The sequence below is a fragment of the Sphaerulina musiva genome (genome assembly GCF_000320565.1).
Source record: "Sphaerulina musiva SO2202 unplaced genomic scaffold SEPMUscaffold_11, whole genome shotgun sequence".
Lineage (NCBI taxonomy): Eukaryota > Fungi > Ascomycota > Dothideomycetes > Mycosphaerellales > Mycosphaerellaceae > Sphaerulina > Sphaerulina musiva.
In genome coordinates, this window is record NW_016017393.1 from 944,205 (window position 1) to 965,725 (window position 21,521).

General features: G+C 51.8%; 10 protein-coding genes across 10 annotated transcripts; 6 read left to right on the forward strand and 4 right to left on the reverse strand.

Annotated features, from left to right (window-relative positions):
• Positions 1-1,192: 1,192 nt before the first annotated feature.
• Positions 1,193-3,692, forward strand: SEPMUDRAFT_159061 (aquaporin-like protein; the record flags this gene model as incomplete). The annotated part of the gene is made up of 4 exons (XM_016907821.1): positions 1,193-1,302; positions 1,800-1,995; positions 2,062-2,400; positions 2,583-3,692. The coding sequence occupies 4 exons, from the start codon at positions 1,193-1,195 to the stop codon at positions 3,690-3,692; spliced, it is 1,755 nt and encodes a 584-aa protein (XP_016757102.1).
• On the reverse strand, positions 3,624-5,207 carry SEPMUDRAFT_136308 (GroES-like protein; the record flags this gene model as incomplete). The annotated part of the gene is made up of 3 exons (XM_016902769.1): positions 3,624-3,989; positions 4,083-4,690; positions 4,804-5,207. The coding sequence occupies 3 exons, from the start codon at positions 5,205-5,207 to the stop codon at positions 3,781-3,783; spliced, it is 1,221 nt and encodes a 406-aa protein (XP_016757103.1). The 3' UTR covers positions 3,624-3,780.
• Positions 5,208-6,174: 967 nt separating this feature from the next.
• Positions 6,175-7,032, forward strand: SEPMUDRAFT_120874 (uncharacterized protein; the record flags this gene model as incomplete). The annotated part of the gene is made up of 1 exon (XM_016901642.1): positions 6,175-7,032. One exon carries the CDS (start codon positions 6,175-6,177, stop codon positions 7,030-7,032), a length of 858 nt encoding a protein of 285 aa, XP_016757104.1.
• Positions 6,834-8,280, reverse strand: SEPMUDRAFT_166598 (acyl-CoA:6-aminopenicillanic-acid-acyltransferase; the record flags this gene model as incomplete). The annotated part of the gene is made up of 3 exons (XM_016908242.1): positions 6,834-7,953; positions 8,010-8,184; positions 8,245-8,280. 3 exons carry the CDS (start codon positions 8,278-8,280, stop codon positions 7,121-7,123), a joined length of 1,044 nt encoding a protein of 347 aa, XP_016757105.1. The 3' UTR covers positions 6,834-7,120.
• Positions 8,281-10,609: 2,329 nt separating this feature from the next.
• Positions 10,610-15,009, forward strand: SEPMUDRAFT_151859 (serine hydroxymethyltransferase). The gene is made up of 3 exons (XM_016907086.1): positions 10,610-12,631; positions 12,704-13,147; positions 13,205-15,009. The coding sequence occupies exon 1, from the start codon at positions 10,710-10,712 to the stop codon at positions 12,156-12,158; it is 1,449 nt and encodes a 482-aa protein (XP_016757106.1). The 5' UTR covers positions 10,610-10,709; the 3' UTR covers positions 12,159-12,631; positions 12,704-13,147; positions 13,205-15,009.
• Positions 13,077-14,024, forward strand: SEPMUDRAFT_120877 (uncharacterized protein; the record flags this gene model as incomplete). The annotated part of the gene is made up of 2 exons (XM_016901643.1): positions 13,077-13,147; positions 13,205-14,024. The coding sequence occupies 2 exons, from the start codon at positions 13,077-13,079 to the stop codon at positions 14,022-14,024; spliced, it is 891 nt and encodes a 296-aa protein (XP_016757107.1).
• SEPMUDRAFT_159066 (uncharacterized protein) lies at positions 14,605-17,015 on the reverse strand (the record flags this gene model as incomplete). The annotated part of the gene is made up of 3 exons (XM_016907822.1): positions 14,605-16,277; positions 16,318-16,440; positions 16,793-17,015. The coding sequence occupies 3 exons, from the start codon at positions 17,013-17,015 to the stop codon at positions 14,605-14,607; spliced, it is 2,019 nt and encodes a 672-aa protein (XP_016757108.1).
• Positions 17,016-17,166: 151 nt separating this feature from the next.
• Positions 17,167-19,097, forward strand: SEPMUDRAFT_120879 (uncharacterized protein; the record flags this gene model as incomplete). Its single annotated transcript, XM_016901644.1, has 2 exons — positions 17,167-17,218; positions 17,269-19,097. The coding sequence occupies 2 exons, from the start codon at positions 17,167-17,169 to the stop codon at positions 19,095-19,097; spliced, it is 1,881 nt and encodes a 626-aa protein (XP_016757109.1).
• Positions 19,098-19,247: 150 nt separating this feature from the next.
• Positions 19,248-20,571, reverse strand: SEPMUDRAFT_151861 (mitochondrial carrier). Its single transcript, XM_016907087.1, has 3 exons — positions 20,412-20,571; positions 20,320-20,331; positions 19,248-20,265 (listed from the first exon to the last, which is right to left on the reverse strand). The coding sequence occupies exons 1-3, from the start codon at positions 20,512-20,514 to the stop codon at positions 19,454-19,456; spliced, it is 927 nt and encodes a 308-aa protein (XP_016757110.1). The 5' UTR covers positions 20,515-20,571; the 3' UTR covers positions 19,248-19,453.
• Positions 20,572-20,824: 253 nt separating this feature from the next.
• Positions 20,825-21,466, forward strand: SEPMUDRAFT_151862 (uncharacterized protein). Its single transcript, XM_016907088.1, has 3 exons — positions 20,825-20,911; positions 21,040-21,170; positions 21,252-21,466. The coding sequence occupies exons 1-3, from the start codon at positions 20,848-20,850 to the stop codon at positions 21,273-21,275; spliced, it is 219 nt and encodes a 72-aa protein (XP_016757111.1). The 5' UTR covers positions 20,825-20,847; the 3' UTR covers positions 21,276-21,466.
• Positions 21,467-21,521: the final 55 nt, after the last annotated feature.

A 21,521-nucleotide genomic window follows, 5' to 3' on the forward strand; every position in this document is an offset into this window, starting at 1 on the left:
GCATGATTCATTGCATGCGGAATTGCGCTCGGGGACGACTGGCATGTTGGCGACCTTCCTAGCCATCACCGGCTGCTGCTACGTGGCCCTCACCCTGCCAACAGGAACAGCGAGCAGCCCGACCAGCAGGCGACCATCAGATACGTATCGCGACGCACGTAGGAGGCAATGGGGAAATATACGCGCGCGCGCCGTGCGGCGTCTCATGTGTATACAGACTTTGGCAGCCATGATGGCAGAACAAGCCGTGATGATCGCCGCCCAGTCTGCGCTTCCCAAGCGAGAAGGCTAGATCGCACTTCATCCTTCTTGTACGACTGGCTGTACAACCACGAGGCGCAATACAAGTCAGTGGGCGCATGCTGACACTGGCTGTGTCCCAGATTGGAGCGTCTTGGTCGCGACACCTTATGTGCGTCCGTGTACCAACGCTTCTGCAGCCGCAAGCCTGCCATGCATCACACCCCATTAATGCATTTGTTTTGGAGCCAACAGGCAAGCGAAAAGTCGAAGAGGTGATGTTACGGAGGTAGGACAATTGTGACTCCGTGAGTCGTGACGTATATATACCCAAGTGAGGAAGCCGGTCGGCTTGCGCCTTCCGCTTCTGCGTGCGGACAAACATCAAACATGACGATTACGATGGCGGCTCGATCAGACTACATGTAGGTACCTACTGTAGGTAAGGTACCTTACATGTACCTGATGTGAAGACCGCCACCGCACACCGCCTCAGCCCAGATATATGTATGTTTATTAGTCTTCTTCGTCTTCCTCTCTCTCTCTCTCTCTCTCGATTTCTGGACTGTATGCGATCTGCAAGAAGCTCGCGACAGCAGAGTGCGAACTGCTTATCGGCGTTTGATTGCCTGTCGAGGCGGAATCGAACCACGACACGTGTAACTGCAGGTGCCCATACAAGTAATTTCCAGCGTGACCTACTTACTGGCTTGCTGGGTCACGCCTACATCATTGTTTCCGGCTTACATTCTATACCTTATAGTACTGTAGGTAGCTTGCACTTTCCTCTGCCATATATCCACCGCCGGCTGCGGTAGATTACTTTAGCCTTATATAGAGACCCTCGTCCGATGCGCCAAACAAGTTCCCATTGGCTCAAAAAGGCCCGGAAAAGGTCCTGCACGGCTGAACTTTGCCAGTGCGAGCAAAAGCGCCCCTGTGTCTTGCCATTATGTCCATCCAGGTGCCTATTGGGGATGTGTCGGGTCAGATATGTTGCTTGCTAAGAAGCTGGTCATGTTCCTGCGTTCAACCTCGAAGATATCGTAACCCGAAGAAAGGGTAAGCACCGGTAGCCTTTGCTAGTAGCGTTCTGGACTTTTCGTATTCATAAGTGGGTTGTCTATGATGCCAATTTCTAGGCTATGAGATAGTCTGTTTTCAGTCATAGTATGGGAATAGGTACTGAGCGGCCGGCGAGGCTTGTCGCAGGCGTCGGCGTGATACGCTGATATGCCACAGGGACGGGACGGATCGGGTCGAAGCGCGGCGGCCCGGATGCTAAGCTTACCATCATCCTTCGTCACTTCCGGAGGTACATGCCCGTACACGTAAAAAAGATCCCAACTTCAGATCAGAAATGAGTTCCACATTCTTCGGGACCAACACGCCCGATGCGGTCAATTACATCCTGTGCATCCGAAAACGTACCCGGCCCCGGCATGCCGCCTCTTCACATCGGCATGAAGAATCTATGCCACTCTTCGGCCCGATCTCTGCGCCCTATTACCATCATGCGATATTGCAAAAAAATGATATGTCCATGTTCCCCAGAACAGGAAATACAGATACTTCCAGCTCCGACGCGTGAAAATCGCGATTCGCCCTCACTCGGCCGGGATCGTTGGCAAACGCTCTTTACGGCGGGGACCCACATCCCCAGATAGTGTAGCATCATCCTTACGAACCACCTTTTCCGATGTGGCGCACGAAGATTCGATCTTTCATCGCCATGCCGCTTATAATAATCTTCAGGTGAGCGCGAGTCTGTCTTCTTTCCTTCAATTGCTCTGCTGCTCGCTCGCTTGCTTTGCATCTTAGACCGCCATGTCAAGTCGGAGTCTGAGGCCATACCAAGCACGAACCGCGACAGCGAGGTCGACAAGGACGGCCGCAACAGGTATCAGCCAAGATGTGGATTACACCTTAGCCGGTCCACCCTCACAGGCGGGCCACGCTGACCCTCACGGCACGCACTATGATGAAGGATATTTCGATGCAAATCCTTGGATGGAAACTCAGCAACCACAAAACGAGAACTTCTCACTGGCAGGCACCTTTCCCCACAAAATCAGATGGGGGTCGAAGAAGCCGAAACACGGATCCTATCAGCACAACGTATCGTCAGACGAAAAGGGCGAAGCAGAAGCAGCGCCACAGGTTCCCACGGCTATCGGTCAAGGAATTGAGCAAACCGAATTCAGGAGAGATCCCAGTGAGGGGAAGCGTGATCCTCGCGATCCTCGCCCAGATGCCTGTGAGTCGTGAACTTCTGACGGTGATCTTGAGGAGTATCTTGCAAATCCGTTTCAGTCGACCCCGAAACGAGCACCCTGGATAAGATCAAGGAACACCCGTCTGATGATGATGACGAAGGTGATGAAGGCGAGAACATTGAACCATCTACCACCAGGCAATCTCTTCGACCATCGATACAGCAGCGAACCGTGTCGCACTATAATTCGAAGGGTCAGAGGCGTGGTACCTTGGCAAACGAAGCCATTGTGGAAGGACTAGATCCGAAGGACAGACCTTTTAACCACTGGGCACTGGTACGACTACGACTTCAGCGACCACTCGCGGAATGGTTAGGTTCAACCGTATTCATATTCATTGGTGTGTCTGCCAACTTGTCAGTCATCACCTCCAACTACCAAACAGGAACCATGCAGTCCATGTACTGGTGCTGGGGCTTCGCCGTCATGCTATCCATATACATCGCCGGTGGCGGCTCCGGCGCTTTCCTCAATCCTGCACTGACTCTGATGCTGTCGGTGTTTCGAGGGTTCCCGGCTCGCAGGGTCCCTGTTTACATCGCAGTGCAGCTGCTCGGCGCATTTACAGGGGCTCTACTTGCATTCGCCATCTACAAGGACGATATCATCCATTTAGACGGTGGCCTTATACCGGAGTCGACGGGCATGGCTTTCTACACTCAGCCGAAAGATTGGGTGAGCAACTCTACGGCCTTCTTCACGGAAATGCTAGGCACTGCCGTGATTGGCTGCAGCATCATGGCCCTCGGAGACTCACACAATAGCCCCCCAGGTGCTGGTATGCACGCCTTTATCATCGGTCTACTCACGACTGCTGTGACGATGTCACTCGGCTACAGCACTGGGGGCTGTTTCAATCCCATTCGAGACCTTGGCCCACGACTCGCTACGATAGCTGTAGGCTACCCTGCCTCAGCGTTCACAGCCAAGCAAAACTGGTGGATATGGGGACCATGGTGTGCTACCATTACAGGAGCGCTGCTTGGAGGACTGGTATATGACCTGTGCATATTCAAGGGCGGCGAGAGTCCTGTAAACTACTCGTACGGGCGCTGGCGAATTGAGACTCTGAAAAACGAGGCTGGCATTGCGCATGCCTTGGGTCTGCACGAAAGAAAAGACGAAATCGAAAGACGATTAGAATCGGGAGAGATACACGATGAACCCAAGCTATAACGAGTTTCAATCACCAATTCGCCAGTCGTATTCCAGCTTTAATAGCATCTTTACGAGACTGTATGCATGATATTACCAGGAGCGCCATCTATGAAATGTACGATATCACGACCTTTTGTGCGCTGACGCCCTTTTTCTGGGTATCGAGACCAAGTTGTACTGAGCGCAACTGCTCTCCCACAATCAATGCTTCTGGGGCTGGAACGATCGTTTGCGACTTCAGAGCTGCAGGCAAGAAGTCCTTCCAAATGAACGGTCCAACCTCGTTCCCAGGAGCGAAGATTTCCGAAGCAGAAACTGCATCATGAATCAATAACAGTCAGCTCGTTGCCACGTTTTTGCGAAAAATGTATGATATATAACTAAGGGTAGGTACCAGACATAACTTACTTGTTTTGGTACGCACCGCCTTTGGCACATCATCACCCCCACCGTCTCCAGGAGGAGAAGGAATCCCACGAACCGAAACCACAATAGCTTTCCCCTGACTACGATCCACAATGCGCGCACAAGTCTGCACCGCACCATTTCCACCCCTAGCATGAAACGCACCCAGCACAGTTTTGCTTTGCAGCCAATTCACAATTTGATCTTCCACATCCTCGGCACGATAATCAAAAACTTCCTCTGCTCCCAATGTTTTCACATATTCGAAATTCTTCGGACTCGCGGTCGTGATGATTATTGCTCCTGCGGCTTTGGCGAGTTGGATTGCGCAAGATCCTACACTGGAGCTGCCGCCCCAGACGAGGAGGACGCGATTAAGTGGTTTGGGGGGTTGTTCGGGCGAGGGAAGAGGGAGATTTAAATAGTCTTTTTGGAAAAGTCCTGCTGATGCTGTGGAAATGCCCAGTGGTAAGACTACTCCCACGGATGTGCGGATGGAACTGGGGAGTTGCGCGATGGCGTTTCTTTGGACGACTACGTATTGTTGGAAAGCGCCTGTGGCTCCTGGTGTGAGGTGGTGGTCTTCTGCTGAGGGACTTCTTGCGCAATGACTATTTTTTCGAGGAGAAACAAGTTTTCTTTTTGTTAGTAGATGCCATTCATTCATTCATTCATTCAAAAAATAAAAACAAAAAGAAGAAAAGAAAAAGAAAAAAAAACTCACGCAACAACCCTCTCCCCAATCCTCAAATCCACCACTCCATCACCCACCTCCACCACCTGCCCGGCAACATCCTCTCCCAAAACAGTCGGATACTCTGTCCGTTTCAAATCCTGATTCTCCTGCACCATCCAATCAATCGGATTAATCGCCACATCAAATACTTTGATCACGACGTGTCCCGCGGGAGCTTTGGTATAAGGGGCTTTGGCGACGGTGAGGGGTCGGGTTTGAGGTTGGAGGGACCAGGCGGCGACGTTTTTGAGGGCGAAGGGGTTCCAGCGAGTTGTGGTGGGGTTGAGTTGGGGGGTGCTGGGTGGTTTGATGGGTTGTGGGGGGTCGTGGGGAGATTGTTCTTCTGATGATGATGATGAGGATGATGGGGGTGATGGGATTGGGGCGGGCATGGTGGTGGTGGTGGGAGTGGGAGTGGTTGGTGGCATGGTTTGAGAGAGGTAGATAGGCCGTGTGAGTGTTATGAGGATGATGATGATGATGGAGATGAAGATGACAATGGGAATGAAGGCGAAGACGATAAAAAAGGAATAAATGTGATTGATTTCGTCCCAGTGAATTGTGCGTGTGCGTGTGATGCAAAAGGGTCTGATCTGTCTGTCAAGTACAGGTACCTCTGGACAATAAAGCTTGAAGAGTGATGTGATGAGAGCTCTGGAGGTAGAATTGGAGGGTACCGGATCTTGAAAGTTCGTACCGTACCATTCAAATCGTGCACGAATTTGGTAAGTCTATTGCTTTTTTTATATATGAATTACATACTATGTAGGAGGTACCATTGCTGCTTGAAGTCTATTGCTTGGGTATACAACATTCCATTTTGGTAAGTGCTTATGAGTGAGTGAGTGAGTGATAGATATTTGCTGTCTCCCCAAGATAGACTCCCCGGGTTTCCTTACAGACGAGTTTGATGATAGGTAGATTATATAGACAGAAAACTATAGTGATTTATCCCAACTCCATGCTCATCGACATAGACACTGTAATGAAGACTGGTATTAGCAAAGATGTGGTACCTTAGGTAGGTAGGAGTAGAAGAGATATTGGAAGCTCAGTAAATCTTCTTTGAAAATACCCAAAGTTCCTCAAACCAAAGAAGTCCTCACCTTTTCGAGATAATATATCTCTCATCCCTCGTCCCTCCCTCTCTCTCGGATTGATTCACATACCACAGCAACAACCCTCGAGCTCTGCAGATTCCGTACTTGCACACCACTCAAGGAAAGAATCAAGACCATCTCCACTTCACTCCTGCCAGACCAAAGTACGCAAATCAGACCTCGTCTAATTTCCCATCTGTCACTAACAACAGAGAGAGAAAAAGAAACCCTCCAGCTCTCCAATTTGATTAATACCACCATGACCTTCGCAATCGACACAATCCCCTCCCAGCAATCCACAACCATCGCGCGCGCCAAACCAGTCACGGAGCTCTCTCTCGTTCCCGAAGAATTTCCCTGCGTCGCAACCTCCATCATCTCCAAGGACAGCGGGGAATTCCTCTTCACGCTCAAATTCAGCGGTGAGGACTGTGCTGCCTGGGAAGGATACGTTTGCATTCCGGAAGAGAAGGTCTGTTCCTCGATTCGAGAGGCTTGGGAGGCACTCGAGGTGATTCAACTTTATTCTCCTGCTTCTTCGTCGTCAACAATGGTCTTGGATCAATTGTCCACGAATCCGTTTCCTGAAATCGCTATTGTGGAGGATATTGTTCGAGTGGCACAGTCATTGTCAGCAGCATCGAGACGTGATGAGACGATGTCATTTCAACGTGAACTGCGAATCGAATACGAGGGAGGGTGGTTTTATGGTTGCGTGTTTGTGCCGAGAGATGATGTGTCCACTCTCGAAGCCATTGCGCAAGCGAGAAAGGAGTTTGCGAATGATTTGGATCTCCAACGGGAGACGGTGACGGCTGTGCCGTCGGTGGAAGTGAAGGAGGAGGAAGCGGAAGAAGAGGAGAAGCGGGGAGAATTGAAGACGTTCTCTTTTAAAGACTATCCTCAAGTAGGTCAGCTGGCGAATGTCACGGCTGAGGATGTGCACGGGTTTGATTTGGATGATTTCGAGGTGTCGATTCTGGCTGTGCGTCATGAAGGCACTACTCGAGATGTGCGGTTTAGATGCTTGTTGCCGGGTAATCGGAAGTGCTGGTATGAGGGAAGCTTGACGGGAGATTTGAGGTTAGGGAGGTTCGTGGAGATCAAGGAGCCGTAGATGAATCGATATGTGTATTGTGAATTTGTTTTCCACCTAAAGACCGCTGGTCCAGACGGATCGAGTCACTGGCTGTCGCCGGTCTCTCCTACTCAAAACGCAGCTCGTAAGTGCCTGTCGGCTTCACTGGCTGCCCCATCGTCACGATCGCTCGCGGCACAGCAAGGTCCATCACGATGCTGAACAGTGTTGCAAACGTGGACTCTCCCACCTGCGAACGACAGATGGCAGCAGGGAAATCCTGTTGATCCTGCAGTATTCGAGCGATGCCATCAAGTGAAGGTGTCGTTATCTCATCACAGAGTGCTTCGATCCTGGACAGACGCGGCGGTGAGTCTTTGAGCCAGTGTATATCCTCCACTCCCGGATGGGGCAGCACGAAGTGGTTGGTGTGGAAGAGCTTGCTGCGTTCGCTCATTTTCACTTCTTGCACGTCAGTGGAACTCCACTCAAGCCCCGTGCTGCCCTCCGAGTCCGCGATGAGAAAATGGCATGCTGATGCGACACCGCATTCGCGAAGTCCATCGACTGCTTCTTCTCGACTGCGAATTTCGAGAACCTTGCGAAGACCGAGGTGACATGGAATTCGATTCATGTCTAGGCCGGGAATGCGGATTGCATTGAGACACACACCTACTCCGGCGGAATTGAGACCAATCTTCCCAATGATTCCAGCTTCTGTAACCATTTTGATTGTCGGCTTGTCTGGCTGGTTGATAGTCAACAGAAGAAGGTTGGAGCTTTGTTCCTCTTGCCAGTCCCAATTCTGGGCCAAGAAGCCGCTCTTTTCTGTGTGCCACGCCAAAGCAGTGCAGCCATCGCTGGCTGTTCGTGATGAATTCCACAAGCCGAACGTGATCTCGGTCCGTACGTTGAGAGCGATAATATCAACCGCGGGGACAGAGGCTCCAGTGGCAATCCCTAGTAAGTTGAATCAGCATCTCTACTCTCGGACTGCTACTAGACTAGCAACGGACCTCGTATTTCTTCGAGATATTGTGGCCATTTCGAGGCAAGAATTGGCTCAAACTGGCCAGCAACATCACGAATTTGCTGCCAATCTTTGCCAGTGCTCTGAAGAAAGAGCTTGGCATAGAAGGCGATACATCGAGTGATGGCCGCCGCTGCCGCCTCGCCGTGCTTGATGCCAATCTAATACTGTCAGCTAGAATTCTCCATGAGCTATACCACATGGGCTTTTAGGTCACATGCTTGGTGTGGCGTTCCAGTACACTGTATGGATAACATATCGGCGGTGTTGGCGTGAGAACTATCTGGATGCAGTGAAGTGTAGCGTCTAGCTGCCGCAGCTGCGAGGGCTTGCTTGTTTCTTCAGGTTCACCATACTGTATAGTTTGTATATCGGGCGTGCTTCTGCCTATCGATAGGATCCGGCGGCGAGGTCCTGCTATCTGCCATCGGCCGCGGCTGAGGAAGTGAGGAGAAGAGAAGGTAAACAGGGGAGAGGGTACCTCCTAGCTAGCGACCGGCCTTGGCGATATAAATCAGAGCAAAACCAGGAAAATAACATTACTACGGAGGTAGTGCTACTGCGGTACTACTACCTGAATTCCATTATACACACACTAGCCAAAGGACCTTACCTTAGGGTCTCTTGTTGCTCTAACGTCCTTTGCTTCTTCGCCCTACGGAGGTAGATCTGTTTGAATATACGGAGCTTGTACCTCTTACCTACTTACCTGCATCTAGGTACAGTTGACCGGATAGACAGGCACTCCTGTCAATCAATTTGATTATCGTAGAATTATAATCGACTAGTGATTTTAAACTGCTTGTTGTTCTACCGCGTCGGGTAACAGCTAGCTATAGGCATTGACCTGTAGGGGATTGATTGATTGATTGATACATTATTTATAAAGCCGCCTTAGAACACGAAGTGTTACGTAGCTCTACCCTAACAGTATACGCTAGACATAAGTTACGTAGACTTAGCCGTAGGCTATACGGAAAAGGCGGTTATTATGTTTTGGAGGTAGAATTCAAAGAGTACTCCTCCGAGAGGTAGTATTTAAAGAATACTCCTTTATAGGGTAGAATTTAGAGAATGCTCCTCCGATATTTGGCTAAACCCCTGTCCGCTATCGGCCTTCTCCGATAAAAAACTCCTCTCTTTATACTAAGAGTAGGAGAAAATCGAAGGCTCGATAGAATAAGGGCAGCGCTGGTTTCTCTATCCGTATCGTATCTTAACGACCTTGTAGGATGTAGGGGTATATTTCGTATATAGGGTCTCGCGCGTCTAGAAAGTAGTAGGCTATTAATCCTCCCTATACGCGCCGTATACCCCTTTTCCTAGCTCTTAAGAATACGTCTCTTTAAATCCCTTAGGCGATCTCAACTCGAGTGTATCTCAGAAGGGAGGAGGGCGTTTTAAGTAGTAGTATTAGGATATACGCCGTCCTAGACTCGGTAGCGTAGTTAATAGCGACGCCGATGCACCTTTACGAGCCGATGTTGAATCGCAGCTACCTCGTTGGCAAGGCATCCAGTTACGTCGAGATTCTAGGTAGGTTTATTATATATACGTATCTCTAGAGTCGTTAACTCTGTCTTAGACTAGGCGGCGGCGGCGGAGGGCGGAGGGCGAGGAGGGTGGAGGTCGCGTCGGCGGGAGGGGAGGGGGAGGGATCTGTCTCTAAGCAAAGAGAGAAGAAAAGGCAAAAGGCGTTTTCCGTGCAATGGTAGAACAAAGCTCGATGGCTGACTTGATGCAAATGCTCGTCGCGGTGGTGCACCGACAAATCCGGAAAAAATGTAACTGAGACTTCGCACCTGACCTGTAGGGGAGATATATGTTCCTTGTGAGTGGTAGAGTATCCGCTCACGATTCTTGTCACAGTAGCTTCCATCTGCTCTTGTATACAGCATCAACCTAGAGATAGCGGTCGATCTCCCGACTCGCCTAGCCAGCTCAAGACCTCTGGGAGTGCATGACGTAGACGTTGACTCCAAGATGGAGAGACTGCAGTGTGCTGGAAAAAAATACCAAGCTGGAATCGAAACTCTGACCATGTACCTCCTGCGTACTGGGTACGAAGGGCGTTTCACCTTCGCGACCTCTCTGCTTCAGTGTCAGTGACACGATCAGATCATGATCGAGCGTTTCCGAGACACTGGCTGTACCCCGGCGTAGCCTCGCGGCCAGAGATGACGCATGCGGCGAAATGAATACGAAAGTGGTGGTCGAGGTCGGGTGGAAATGGTGTAGGGCGAGAGCAGGAGCCAATCCGATTGTTCTCTAGGCGAGTGAGGGGAGAGGAGTGAGAGGAGGGAGGGGAGGGAGAGGAGGGAGAGGAGTGAGAGGAGTGCTCGAGTGGTTGTCGTGGTATGTGAAGAAGCCCGCAAAACGGATCGTGGACGGACTGGGGAGAGGGACGAGGTTGCGCGCTTGTTATTGGTTGAAAACGCGTGCTGGGGCGCGTCCGTGGCGGTGAACCATGTCATGTGTCACTTGGATATTTTGCAGCTGGTAACAGAGCAAAAAATGTTGCTATGACTGTGACCACCTCTTTTTCTCCCCACAACTTCCCTTGTTTGTCTTCTCACATCCCAATTCTACTCGTGCAACACCCACCCACATCACACCTCTCTCTCTCGTTTCCGCCAGCTCGAAACCATCACTCTCACCACCGACAGTACCCTCACCGCCGCCGACAATGGCCTTCGACGGTGCCAATGGCCCGGAGCTGGCCCTGCCACAGGCTCACCAGGACTTGATGCAAAAGTCTCTGGTCGACACTGATCCAGAGATCGCTTCCATGATGGAAGACGAAATCAAACGTCAACGCGAGTCCATCCTCCTCATCGCCTCCGAAAACGTCACCTCCCGCGCCGTCTTCGATGCCCTGGGTTCACCGATGAGCAACAAGTACAGCGAAGGATATCCAGGTGCCCGCTACTATGGCGGCAACGAACACATTGACCGCATTGAGCTCACCTGCCAGAAGCGAGCACTCGAGACCTTCCGTCTCGACCCCGAGAAGTGGGGCGTCAATGTGCAATGCTTGAGTGGCAGCCCAGCGAACTTGCAGGTATACCAGGCCATCATGCGTCCACACGAGCGCTTGATGGGTTTGGACTTGCCTCATGGCGGTCATCTGAGCCACGGATATCAGACTCCTACCCGCAAGATCTCGGCAGTGTCGACATACTTTGAGACGTTCCCATACCGCGTCAATCTCGACACTGGTCTGATTGACTACGACCGATTGGAGGAGAATGCTCTGATGTACAGACCCAAGGTGCTCGTGGCTGGTACTTCGGCGTACTGCCGCGAGATCGACTACAAGAGAATGAAGGAGATTGCAGACAAGGTCGGCGCGTACCTGATGATGGACATGGCACACATCTCTGGCCTGGTCGCTGCCGGAGTCAACAAGTCACCGTTCGAGTACGCGGACATCGTCACAACTACGACGCACAAGAGTTTGCGTGGCCCTCGTGGTGCCATGATCTTCTTCCGCAAGGGTGTGAGAAAGACTGAGATGAAGGCGGGCAAGGAGGTTCAGGTTCTCTACGATCTTGAGGGTCCGATCAACTTCTCCGTCTTCCCTGGTCACCAGGGTGGACCGCACAACCACACCATTACAGCGCTTGCTGTTGCCCTCAAGCAGGCTCAGACACCAGAGTTCTTGCAGTACCAGCAACAGACGATCAAGAACGCCAAGCAGCTCGAGAAGTCCTTCAAGGGCATGGGATACAAACTTGTGACCGATGGCACTGACAACCACATGGTGCTCGTCGACCTCAAGCCTCTCGGCCTCGATGGTGCCCGTCTCGAGGCTGTCCTCGACCAGGTGAATATTGCATGCAACAAGAACACTACTCCTGGTGACAAGTCTGCTCTGACACCTTGCGGTCTTCGCATCGGTGCTCCCGCCATGACGAGCAGAGGTATGGGCGAGGATGACTTTGATAGGATTGCGGGCTATATTAACGATTGTGTCCAAATTGCTCTCAAGGTGCAAAAGGAGCTGCCCCAGGAAGCCAACAAGCTGAAGGACTTTAAGGCCAAGGTCGCTGGCGGCGCCGCGAGCGTGCCTGAATTGGGCGAGCTCAAGGCAGAAATTGCCGAGTGGGCCGGCTCCTTTCCTCTGCCTGTGTAGAGGTTCGTTGCATGCATGCTGTGGTGGACCGACGGGACGCCGCAGGATCGACTGCTGTGCATTTTCAAGGGGGCGTTCTATGGAGGAATGAACAAAAGTGACCTTCAACACAACGGAAGCGATGGTGTTTGGGGGGAATGACTTTGTTTGCGGCGCATTCAACCTTGCTGCTATGGGAGAGGCAAGCTACATGTACCCCAAGGGGTACCTATGTAGCGGGAGAAAGTCGGGAGAAACGACAAGCAGGGCCATGCTACATGTATGTACTGTAACTCAGTCTGTAGCTGCTCTGCTCTCAATGGTATCGAACTATTGATGGCCTCGAGGGACCAACGAAGTTTCACATATATGAGTTCTTCGTAATAGCTGGCTGGGCTGCATTATGATCCTGATTATTGAACGTTCCCCTTGTTTCGTTGTGAGCCAAGAGGAAGTGTGAAACCAGCGAAACCATCAGTGACGTAGAGGTACAGGTATGTTTATTTGTCCCTCCCCTCAGGCCCCCCGCCCTCCTTGGAGAATTAATGTGCGAACGAACGTGTCAGACGCGTGCATTCCATTCATTCACTCACTTTCCACAGCAGTACCTTAGTATTCCTCAGCAGTAGCAAACCAACATCCGCCCCCTATTATCGACTGAAAGTACACTGCAGTACGCAGCGACCCCGACGTGACTGCGACGAGCAATACCTGTAGCAACAACTTCGCAACGGCAACGCAACGGCAACAGCGACAGCGACAGTACGAGCAACAGCAACAGCAAGGTTCGCGCATCGGCGAAAATACATCAACACATAACCCGAGCCTCAAATTTCTCACCATCACTCCAATTCTCCTTTCTCTCTGCCATCATTCTCACGGCACATCACCTCACCTTACCACTTCACCACCTCCAACTACTACACCACCACCGCCGCCATGTCGAGCGGTCCCACTCTCATGAATCTCCCTCCGCCGCCGAGCGATCCTCAGACGCCCAGTGAAGTCCCGTGAGTCTACGTTCTGCTACTCGCCGTCGCATTGCGTGAGCTGACCATAGATGCTAGATCGCGCAGCGGCACTCCCAACTCCACCATGACCTCCATGAGCGAGCTCTCCACCGTCGCCATCAAAGACGGCCATCGCGGCCACCCGCCCCACCAGCAGCACCACCAAGGTCCTTCCGGTCTCTCCAACCAACTCGACGCCGAACGCGCAGATCGCATCTCTCGTCTCGCAGGTCTCGAGCGTGTGACCACAGCTCGCAACCCTCCGACCCCAAACAGCGCCGGCAACCTCACGCCCGGAGGTTACCAACCACAAGCGCACCCGACCGTCAGCTATTTCGACGCGACAGGAAACCCTACGATGGGCCGCGAACGTAGTACCGTCGGCAGCGCCTCCGCGACAGGTTCTGTAGGCGCACGCACGACATGGGCAGGCAGCGACGCAGGTATGGGAGACTTTGACAAAATGTCGGAGAGTCAAGATATGGACATGGATGCCTCATCCGTCGGAGGCATGAGTGATGCAGACAGAGACACGGGCTCACTCGTGGCTTTTGGCGAGGGAGCTCGAACTCCCGCGAGACAGAGCACAGCCGGGTCGGCGTTTCCACCACCGACTAGTCTGCCCAGCAGCAGAGGTGGACCGGCCTCGACCCCGACGGGCATTCCGAGTAGGTTCATTGATGGGATGACCTACGATGAGGGCGTGGTAGACACGACTTCGAACAGAGATGGTCGTAGTGGTGGACAACAAGAGGCGGAGCGTATCATGAGGGAGAATATGGATACGACTTCGGACGATCGCATGGGAACTTCCGGGTCGAATATGGGCAAGCAGCAGGGACCAGGGGACCTGGGCAAGTTCGGGTTCGAAAAGTAAAGCGTGGCAGGCGTGGTGGGCAGTCATGGCGAGAAGAAGAAGAAGAAGAAGAAGAAGAAGAAGACGATGGACGGGCTAGCACAAGGGCGGCGAGTCGCCAAAGAGTGCACGAGGGGCGGCGTTTTGGTGGTGGAAATCACTTGCTTGGGATGGGCAATGTGCAAATATGTCACTCACTACTTTCATCAAGAACGAGTTCGCCGACCGAATTCTTGCAGAGCAGGCATGCATGGAGAGAAGAAGATGATGATGATGAATGGGGAAATGTGATACCACACAGGCTGATAGCTCGTGCAATAGAAAGCGTTCCATATCACCACCTCCATCAAGCTACAAGTAGGTTTGTTTGCAGCAAAAGATGCAACAATGCAATGCATGCTTCAGTCATTCAGGGCGGGCCGGCCATTGCGGACCCTCACTCCTTGGTCGCGTGTTCTCGTGAATTCATGCCTCTTCTCGCTCTCATCGCACCACTACATGTACCTGTAGGTACTGTACTCGCACCATACCCATCGCGATCTAAAGACTTTCTCTTATCGTCACCCCGCCACCCATCATCACTCCTCCCCCGGCCGCCTTTCTACGACTTCCGTTTCCGCAAATCCACCACTTCAAACTGTAAGCCAGGCCCCTCGACGACATGTCCCGGCCGCAACGCATCCGTGTACAGCCTCTCCTCGTCATGCACATGAAACACGCCCGGCTTGGTGCACTCTAGCACATGCGGTAGACCCGGGGGATCGGTCAAGCGGAAAATTCCCCAATCCGGATTGTGTCGAGGAGAGCACACGATGGCGATGGCTTCGGGTAACATGACCTGATATCCCGAGCTGGTGTGCAAGTCGCGAGAGGAAAGAAAGCAGCTCTGGGATGGGTGGGTATGGATCCAACCCATGACGAGCAGGTTCTGGGAGTCGCAGTAGGCAAACAGGTCGAGTTCACCTTGCTCGGTCGTGTCGCAGGTTTCCGACGAGGAGACTTGGTCGGGGATGATCAGGTGGCTGATGAACAGAGCATTGCTGATGAGAGTTCCGGATAGAATCCCGCAGGTTTCCAGGTTTCGAGATGTGTTGGGATGAGCCAAGTTGAGGAAACTGGTGCGGAGCTCGGGGGGTAAGAGGACGGTTCGGAGAGGTGCTCCGGCTTCTGTGAAAGCTGTAGGTTTAAACGTGTATTTTGCGTGCGCCATGGGTCCTTGGCCGGGGGAAGGTGAGCCAGCACTGGCCGAGTACACCTCAGGTCGGGGAGGCCGAGGTGGTGGACTTGCATGCGTAGGAAGCTCGATGCGATAGGGTTCGTAGAGCGATTCCTTTGCTGGGAGGGCAGGAGGCATGCTGGCGCGAGATTGTACTGTTTGTGAATGCCCGGGTGGCAGATTCCAATCCGTACGTGCTTCATTTCGCGGCACAGGTGGATAATAGTAGGACGAGGAAGATTTCGATGGCCTCGAAGCTGTGCCATTCCGCGTCGTTAATGACTGTCTTTGTAATTGGTTGCCAACCTCTCGAACACCATCATCGGCCATCCAGGGGTCTTCCACGTTTCCGGAGTCGGGCGCTACCAGACCTCTCCGTCGCTCGGCCACAGTCGCAGCAGGTATCCCAGCCTGGGAGGTTGACTTTCGAGTAGCACCACGCCGCCTCAACTCGCGCTGAGCCAGATTGACGGCGAATTCCCTGTTTTCCACAGCATTGAGAGTGCTCACAGGACTCGGTGGTCTGCTGGAAACTCGTCTGCCTGCAGCATCAAACTCATGCTGCACACGTTGCCTCTCGCTCTGCCGTTTCTCCATAGCCTTGACATATCGCTGGTAGTCCTGGTTGATTCGTGGTTTCCATTCCTCCAACTTGATCAGGTTCCGTTGGAGTGTCTTCTGCGCCTGCGCCAAGTCGGCCTTGAAGCGAGGATCTTTGTAGTCCGCGTGCTGAGGCAACTTACTCAGGATGAGATCAGCGTGTCGATATAGATATAGATATGCAGTGGCCAGGTTGCCTTCTTGCTCGCATATGGCGGCTTCCGTGAGCAGCATCTTTGCCGCTCGAAGCCACTGTTGCAGCGGCCGGTTGGGATTGAATTCGAATTCCTGGGCTTCCTGGACGAGATCCTCGACGCTTCGTGGGCTAGAGAGAGCGGCATGGTGGCGTGACAGCGCCATTTGGGAGGTTGAGGGTAGCTTTGGCTGTTTGCTGCCGGGTCGCTGGGTGAGACGGGGAAGTCCAGTTGGGTTGTTTGGTGTTGTTGAATCTTGGCAGGCTGTATACAGCAAGCAGTCCACGTCAGGTATGTGCGTTACCTAGCCTAGCACCATACAGGTAGCCATTCGTGTTTGGAAGTGGCTTGGCGGCACAGCAGGCTGACCAGGTAGAAGTACGGTACCTTGAGGTAGGTGAAGGTAAAGAAGGTTTGGAGGTAGTGACTACAGGTAGTGAGTAGTGAGTAGTGAGTGAAGAAGAAGACAGCCTCGGCCCGCCGCCGGGGTGTTCCCGCCCAGAAGTGCAGTCCAGTGCAGTGGCCTTCCACTTTGATTTGCGTGTGAGTGTGTGAGTGAGAGAGTGTGACTATCAGGTCAAGAACGGTCCAGGGTATTGGAGTGAGAGTGAGCAAGTACAGGACTAGGAGGTACAACTACAGGGAACTGACCGGTGATCGGTGATACGTTGTTCCTGTCTATGCGGTATTAATTCTGCACTGCCTGAGGCCTCTATGCCAAGAAGTACAACAATACCACCTTTGCATCCCATCCACACTGCACTGGCATCACTTCAGACCGCTTCGGGCCCCTCCGTCCATGAGTACAGCCAGGAGGATATTGTCCTTTTCAAAGCCGACCGACCCGGCCTTGCGTATAGTTTTCACTCCCAGACCAACTAGGCCCAGAGGAAAGTATCGAGTGACTGCCCCCCAGTATGGAGTATCCGGCACGCAGTCCATTGCCGGCCTCTGCATCGCAGGAATATCGGTGCAACACAAGCTGCCTCGGGCAAGATTCATTGTGAAGCCGACAAAAAAGGCTATAGAGCAGAGGGCTTTAAAGGGAAAAAAGGGGGCAAAGGAAAAAAATAGGCCAAAGAAAAGAGGACCAAAAGAAAAAGGCAGACCAAAAGGAAAAAATGTCAAAGCACGGAAGCCAACCAGAATCAAGATGAAAGATGGTTCGGTAAGGCCACCAGAAGTGGTGGGCGAAAGGCTGATGGGTATGGAGATTTGCTAGTCTCTAAGAAACATTTTGCTAACTCCGAGATAGATGATATATTGGAGTACCTTGCTCCGACCTTGGAAAGGTATAAAGGATGCGCCATATTCGACCTGTGCCCTGGCACGTGCTTATGGTCGCGCAAAGTCCATGACTTTCTCAAGCCAACAACGCATCTCCTAGTGGAGCCCGACGCCCAGTTTCACGAACATGTTCATGAGCTGGTGAGCCAACCAGGTTCTTCTTACAAGCACATTGCTCCGCCTCGGGGAGTGTTACCATACTGTTTTGACCAGTTCCATCACGTCTTCGATGAGGGCGGACCGATTCCCCGACCACGCCTAGCGTCGAATGATCCAGGTCTACTGGAAACAGATTACTCTCTTCTGGTGATTGGCAGTCTCAATCGACGCGACACCTTCCACATGAATGGGGGAAAGACGAGAAGCGGGTCCCTGTGGGCTACTGATATGATGTGCTGGAGCGCACTCGAAAACAAGCACATGCATCGTCGCGGCCCAGTGCGGATGCTATTGTGGGCCCCAGAGCAGGACCGGCTGGTCTATCTCCCCGAATGGATCATCAAACGGACTGAAAAAGAGGCCACAATCAGTCTTGCGATGAATGTCCAGGCAGTGGCTGAAGTGGGTAGTGTGAAGAAGAAGAGGGCCAACAGTTACGAATGGAACAGTCCCGCCCGATGGAGCGGCTTCGACCTGGCCAGCGAGGAGCGCGTGTCGCGTCGAATGAGCCAAATCAACATGCGTGTACCCGAGGGCCGTTCTATTCGCCATATGTCTCGCACCGATGTTGACAGGCAGATGCCCAAGGGTAAATCGCCCTACGAAGTCTGCTACGAGAGCGTAGAAGAGGTCGAAAGCGCGCTGGCGGACTTGGTACAGCATTGGAATGAGCACAAGTCGAGATACACGGGTGTTGGTGCGTCAGGCCTGGCAAAAGGAGTGTCGAGGAGAGATGCCACGCTGGAGGAACTCTATTCACTAGTGACATTTTCCGATCTGGTAGATGCCATGCACGAAAATCCGTGTAAACTGAGCAGATCGGCTATCAGGAAGGAAGAAGCTCTCAAGGAGGAGATGGATGATGAGGCGGAGGCACCAAAAGGAGCAGTGCCCGTCAAAAGCGCGCAAAAGACTCACATGAGGGGAATAGATGCAAGAATCACTCTGCGCGCCGACGCTGCTCTGCGCGCCTTCAATCTGGAGGTGCATTGCAAGATTCTGGAAGAACAAGGCCATGATATTTCCTCGCTAACGCAGCGCATCACTCAATTCCACGACGAACTAATCGAAACCACCTCCTACGGCCTCGAAGACTGGGAACGACTAGTCGAAGACTGGATGTCATTCTACGCTCCCACCCCCCTCTTAGCCATCGACAAACGCCAATACGAGCCCCTCAAAGCCAATCCAGAAGACTTCTGGCCCGCCCAAAACCTCGACCTTCTCGATTTCACACCTACCAACTGCGACCTCACCGTCCCGGGCCTAGCCAACCAAATCAAAGCAGCAGGCGCATGCCGCGATCTCCTCAACTATCTCTTCCTCTTCCGCAAACAGAGTATTACATTAGCACTCGAAAAACTCGCGCCGAATGCTGCTAGTGATTTAATTTGTCAAGTACCTGCTATGACGGATCCGAGACGAGGTGGAAGATTAGATCCGAAATTTCTCAAAGTTCGTCAGTTGACTTCGGAAATGCTGCAGGGGTTGACTAAGGCGTGGTTTGAGTGGCCTTTTAAACCTGAGGGGTGGGAATTTTTGGGGATTGCGAGGGGTGGGGATTATAGTGGTGGTGGGGGTTCGGATGATGATAATGCTGCTGCTGCTGTGCCTGGTGTGGTTGACGACAGTGGATGAGAGTGGATGAGAATCTTTAAGACTAGGTAGGTGGTGTTTTTGTATTTGTACTTTTGGTTATAGACCTGTACTATATGTAATCATACATTATGTATCATTGAAATCGTCATTCTTCACAGAGACGTGTATAGATAGGTGCGTGTTCATTCTGGGAAATGTGTATATGTACCGAAACTAGTGCCTCTCGTGGCTATTTCCCGCGAGTCATGTATACCTAGCTCACAGTGGAGGTAGTAGGTAGGTACATGTATTCTATAGTCCCTAATGTATTCATGCCACTCTTCTCTTGGCTGCATCAACCACACACACCATGCAACAACAATACCTCTAATCTTTCTTAAAGAAAAAGAAACATCTCAACTAATAGCCCTCAACGTCAACTCGACAGTCGCAAACGTCCCGGCCGAAACAGGCATAGCACGCAACAAAGTCGGAGCAATCCCCTTCCAAAACCCCCTCGCACCCTCCCTGATCCAAGTCTGCGCAAAAGCACTCCTCATACTCTTAAACTTCCTCTCCTTCCCAAACCCATCAGTTTGCATTTTCGATTTAATCACATCAAACGGATACGAAGCAATCCACAACATTTCGCCCGCCAACCCTCCATACAGCGCCACCTTCCATGTAGGAATTTCTTTCCTTATCACAGAATTGCGTCGGCAGTCCGAGGCCATGAGATATTCAAAGGAGAGAAACCAGGCGCCGTAGGCCGAGGCTTCGCGGAGGAGAGTGACGGATGTGCCGCGGTAGATTCCTGGGAGGCCGAGTTTGCGGATGACGTCGAGAGGGCCGTTGTAGAGTTTGGAGGGGCCGTGGGGTTGGGTTTGCAGGCGGATACGGATGTGTTCGATGGGAGTGGAGAGGGCGGTGTTGGCGAGGCCGGCGAAGGCTCCTGCTGCGTAGTATTGGGAATAAGTCAGGGGTTGCTGTTGTTGGAGAAGGGCTTTGCTGAGTGTGTTGTTGTTTTTGTTGTTGTTGTGGGCTTCGAATGCTCGTTTGGCGTAGTTGAATGCGCCAAATTGGACGGAGACGCAGGCGCCTATGCCGATCAAGGGGGTGAGAGTGCCTTTGTAGAAGGCGGGGGCGCCTTCATTCTTCAAGATTCGAGACGCGCAGTCGAGGGCACTCTTGTATTCGGATGTCGTCTGTAATCGCACTTTGACAATGTCTGGTTGGGGTTAGATGTTTGGGGGAAGAAGCTATTGGTGAATGATTAGCTTACCGAATGGTTGTCCTGTGATTGCTGATTAGTATGTGTTTGATATATCCAGCAGCGCAGTGTTATTTGAATAGTTCTGTTCAGTCACATCTTACCAATCAGGACTTGAGCAATGCCTCCAACTGCGCCAGAAAAGAGATCCTTGGCCAGACTCGCACCTCCGCCAGTCTCGCCGGCTTCTTCCAACACATCTGCCATGGTGAGGTTGTTGTTGGTGGCGGTGGTGTTGATGGTGTTGTTGTTGAGAAAAGAAAAAGAAAGAGCAATGACTTGGACGTGACTTGGCCGAAGTGAAGTGTCAAATTGCGCCATCGCATTTTCCCATTTTCCAAGTCTGTGGCTGCGCGTGGCTGTGCGTGGCTGATGGAACCAACAAAGCTTTTGGACAAGCTCGTCGAGGTTTCTGCAGGGAATGAGAATTGACTTTTTCTCTTTTCCATCATCACTCGCCCCCAATCTCTTCTTTTTCTGAATCTCACTCTCACTCCCCCTCTCTCCCTTCCCCCCAAAAATCAAGACATCACCATCATCATGAACAACAACAACATGAACACCGGTAACCCAGCTGGCGGCAAAGAAGACTATCTCGACAAAGGTCCGACTTCTGTCCCTTTTCTTCCCCTTTAACATCCATCATGCGACGGGCGACGGGCAAATTGAACAGAATCCAACAAAAACAAACGAAATGGCATACTAATCCAAATATCCGTGTCCACTATACAGCCGTCGATGCCGTCGAAAAGAAACTCGGAGGCATGAGTGGCAAAAACGTCGATCCACAAAAATACCGCGCCCAAAATGAGAAACTCACCGATAAGATAAGAGGTTTTCTCGAGAAGGCTACTGGCAAGAAGGTATGTGTGTATTAAAGAAGAAAAAAAGCTGCGAATGGATGAACAAGGACTGGGGACTGACAATTTTTTGTTGTTGATTAGATGCCTTCGAAGTTTTCCAATTGATTTCAATGCGAATTGTTGGTGATTACCTATCTTATCACAATTTGTACGACGAAATGTTATGAGGATGGGTTGTTTTGTTGTTGTTTTATGATTGTTTTCTGTTGGAGTATCGAATACCAAGTATCAAATATCAAGTGTATTGGAAGGGATGGATAATGATAAAAGACTTGGAGAAAAAAGACGAGATCTGTCTCTCTCTCTCTCTCTCTCTCTCTCTCTCTCTCTCTCTCTCTCTCTCTCTCTCTC

Coding starts and splice junctions, on each gene's coding strand:
- SEPMUDRAFT_151862 (XM_016907088.1), top strand. CDS start 20,848: ATGAACAACAACAACATGAACACCGGTAACCCAGCTGGCGGCAAAGAA. Junction 20,912..21,039: donor AGAAGACTATCTCGACAAAG/GTCCGACTTCTG, acceptor TCCACTATACAG/CCGTCGATGCCGTCGAAAAG. Junction 21,171..21,251: donor AGAAGGCTACTGGCAAGAAG/GTATGTGTGTAT, acceptor GTTGTTGATTAG/ATGCCTTCGAAGTTTTCCAA.
- SEPMUDRAFT_151859 (XM_016907086.1), top strand. CDS start 10,710: ATGGCCTTCGACGGTGCCAATGGCCCGGAGCTGGCCCTGCCACAGGCT.
- SEPMUDRAFT_151861 (XM_016907087.1), bottom strand. CDS start 20,514: ATGGCAGATGTGTTGGAAGAAGCCGGCGAGACTGGCGGAGGTGCGAGT.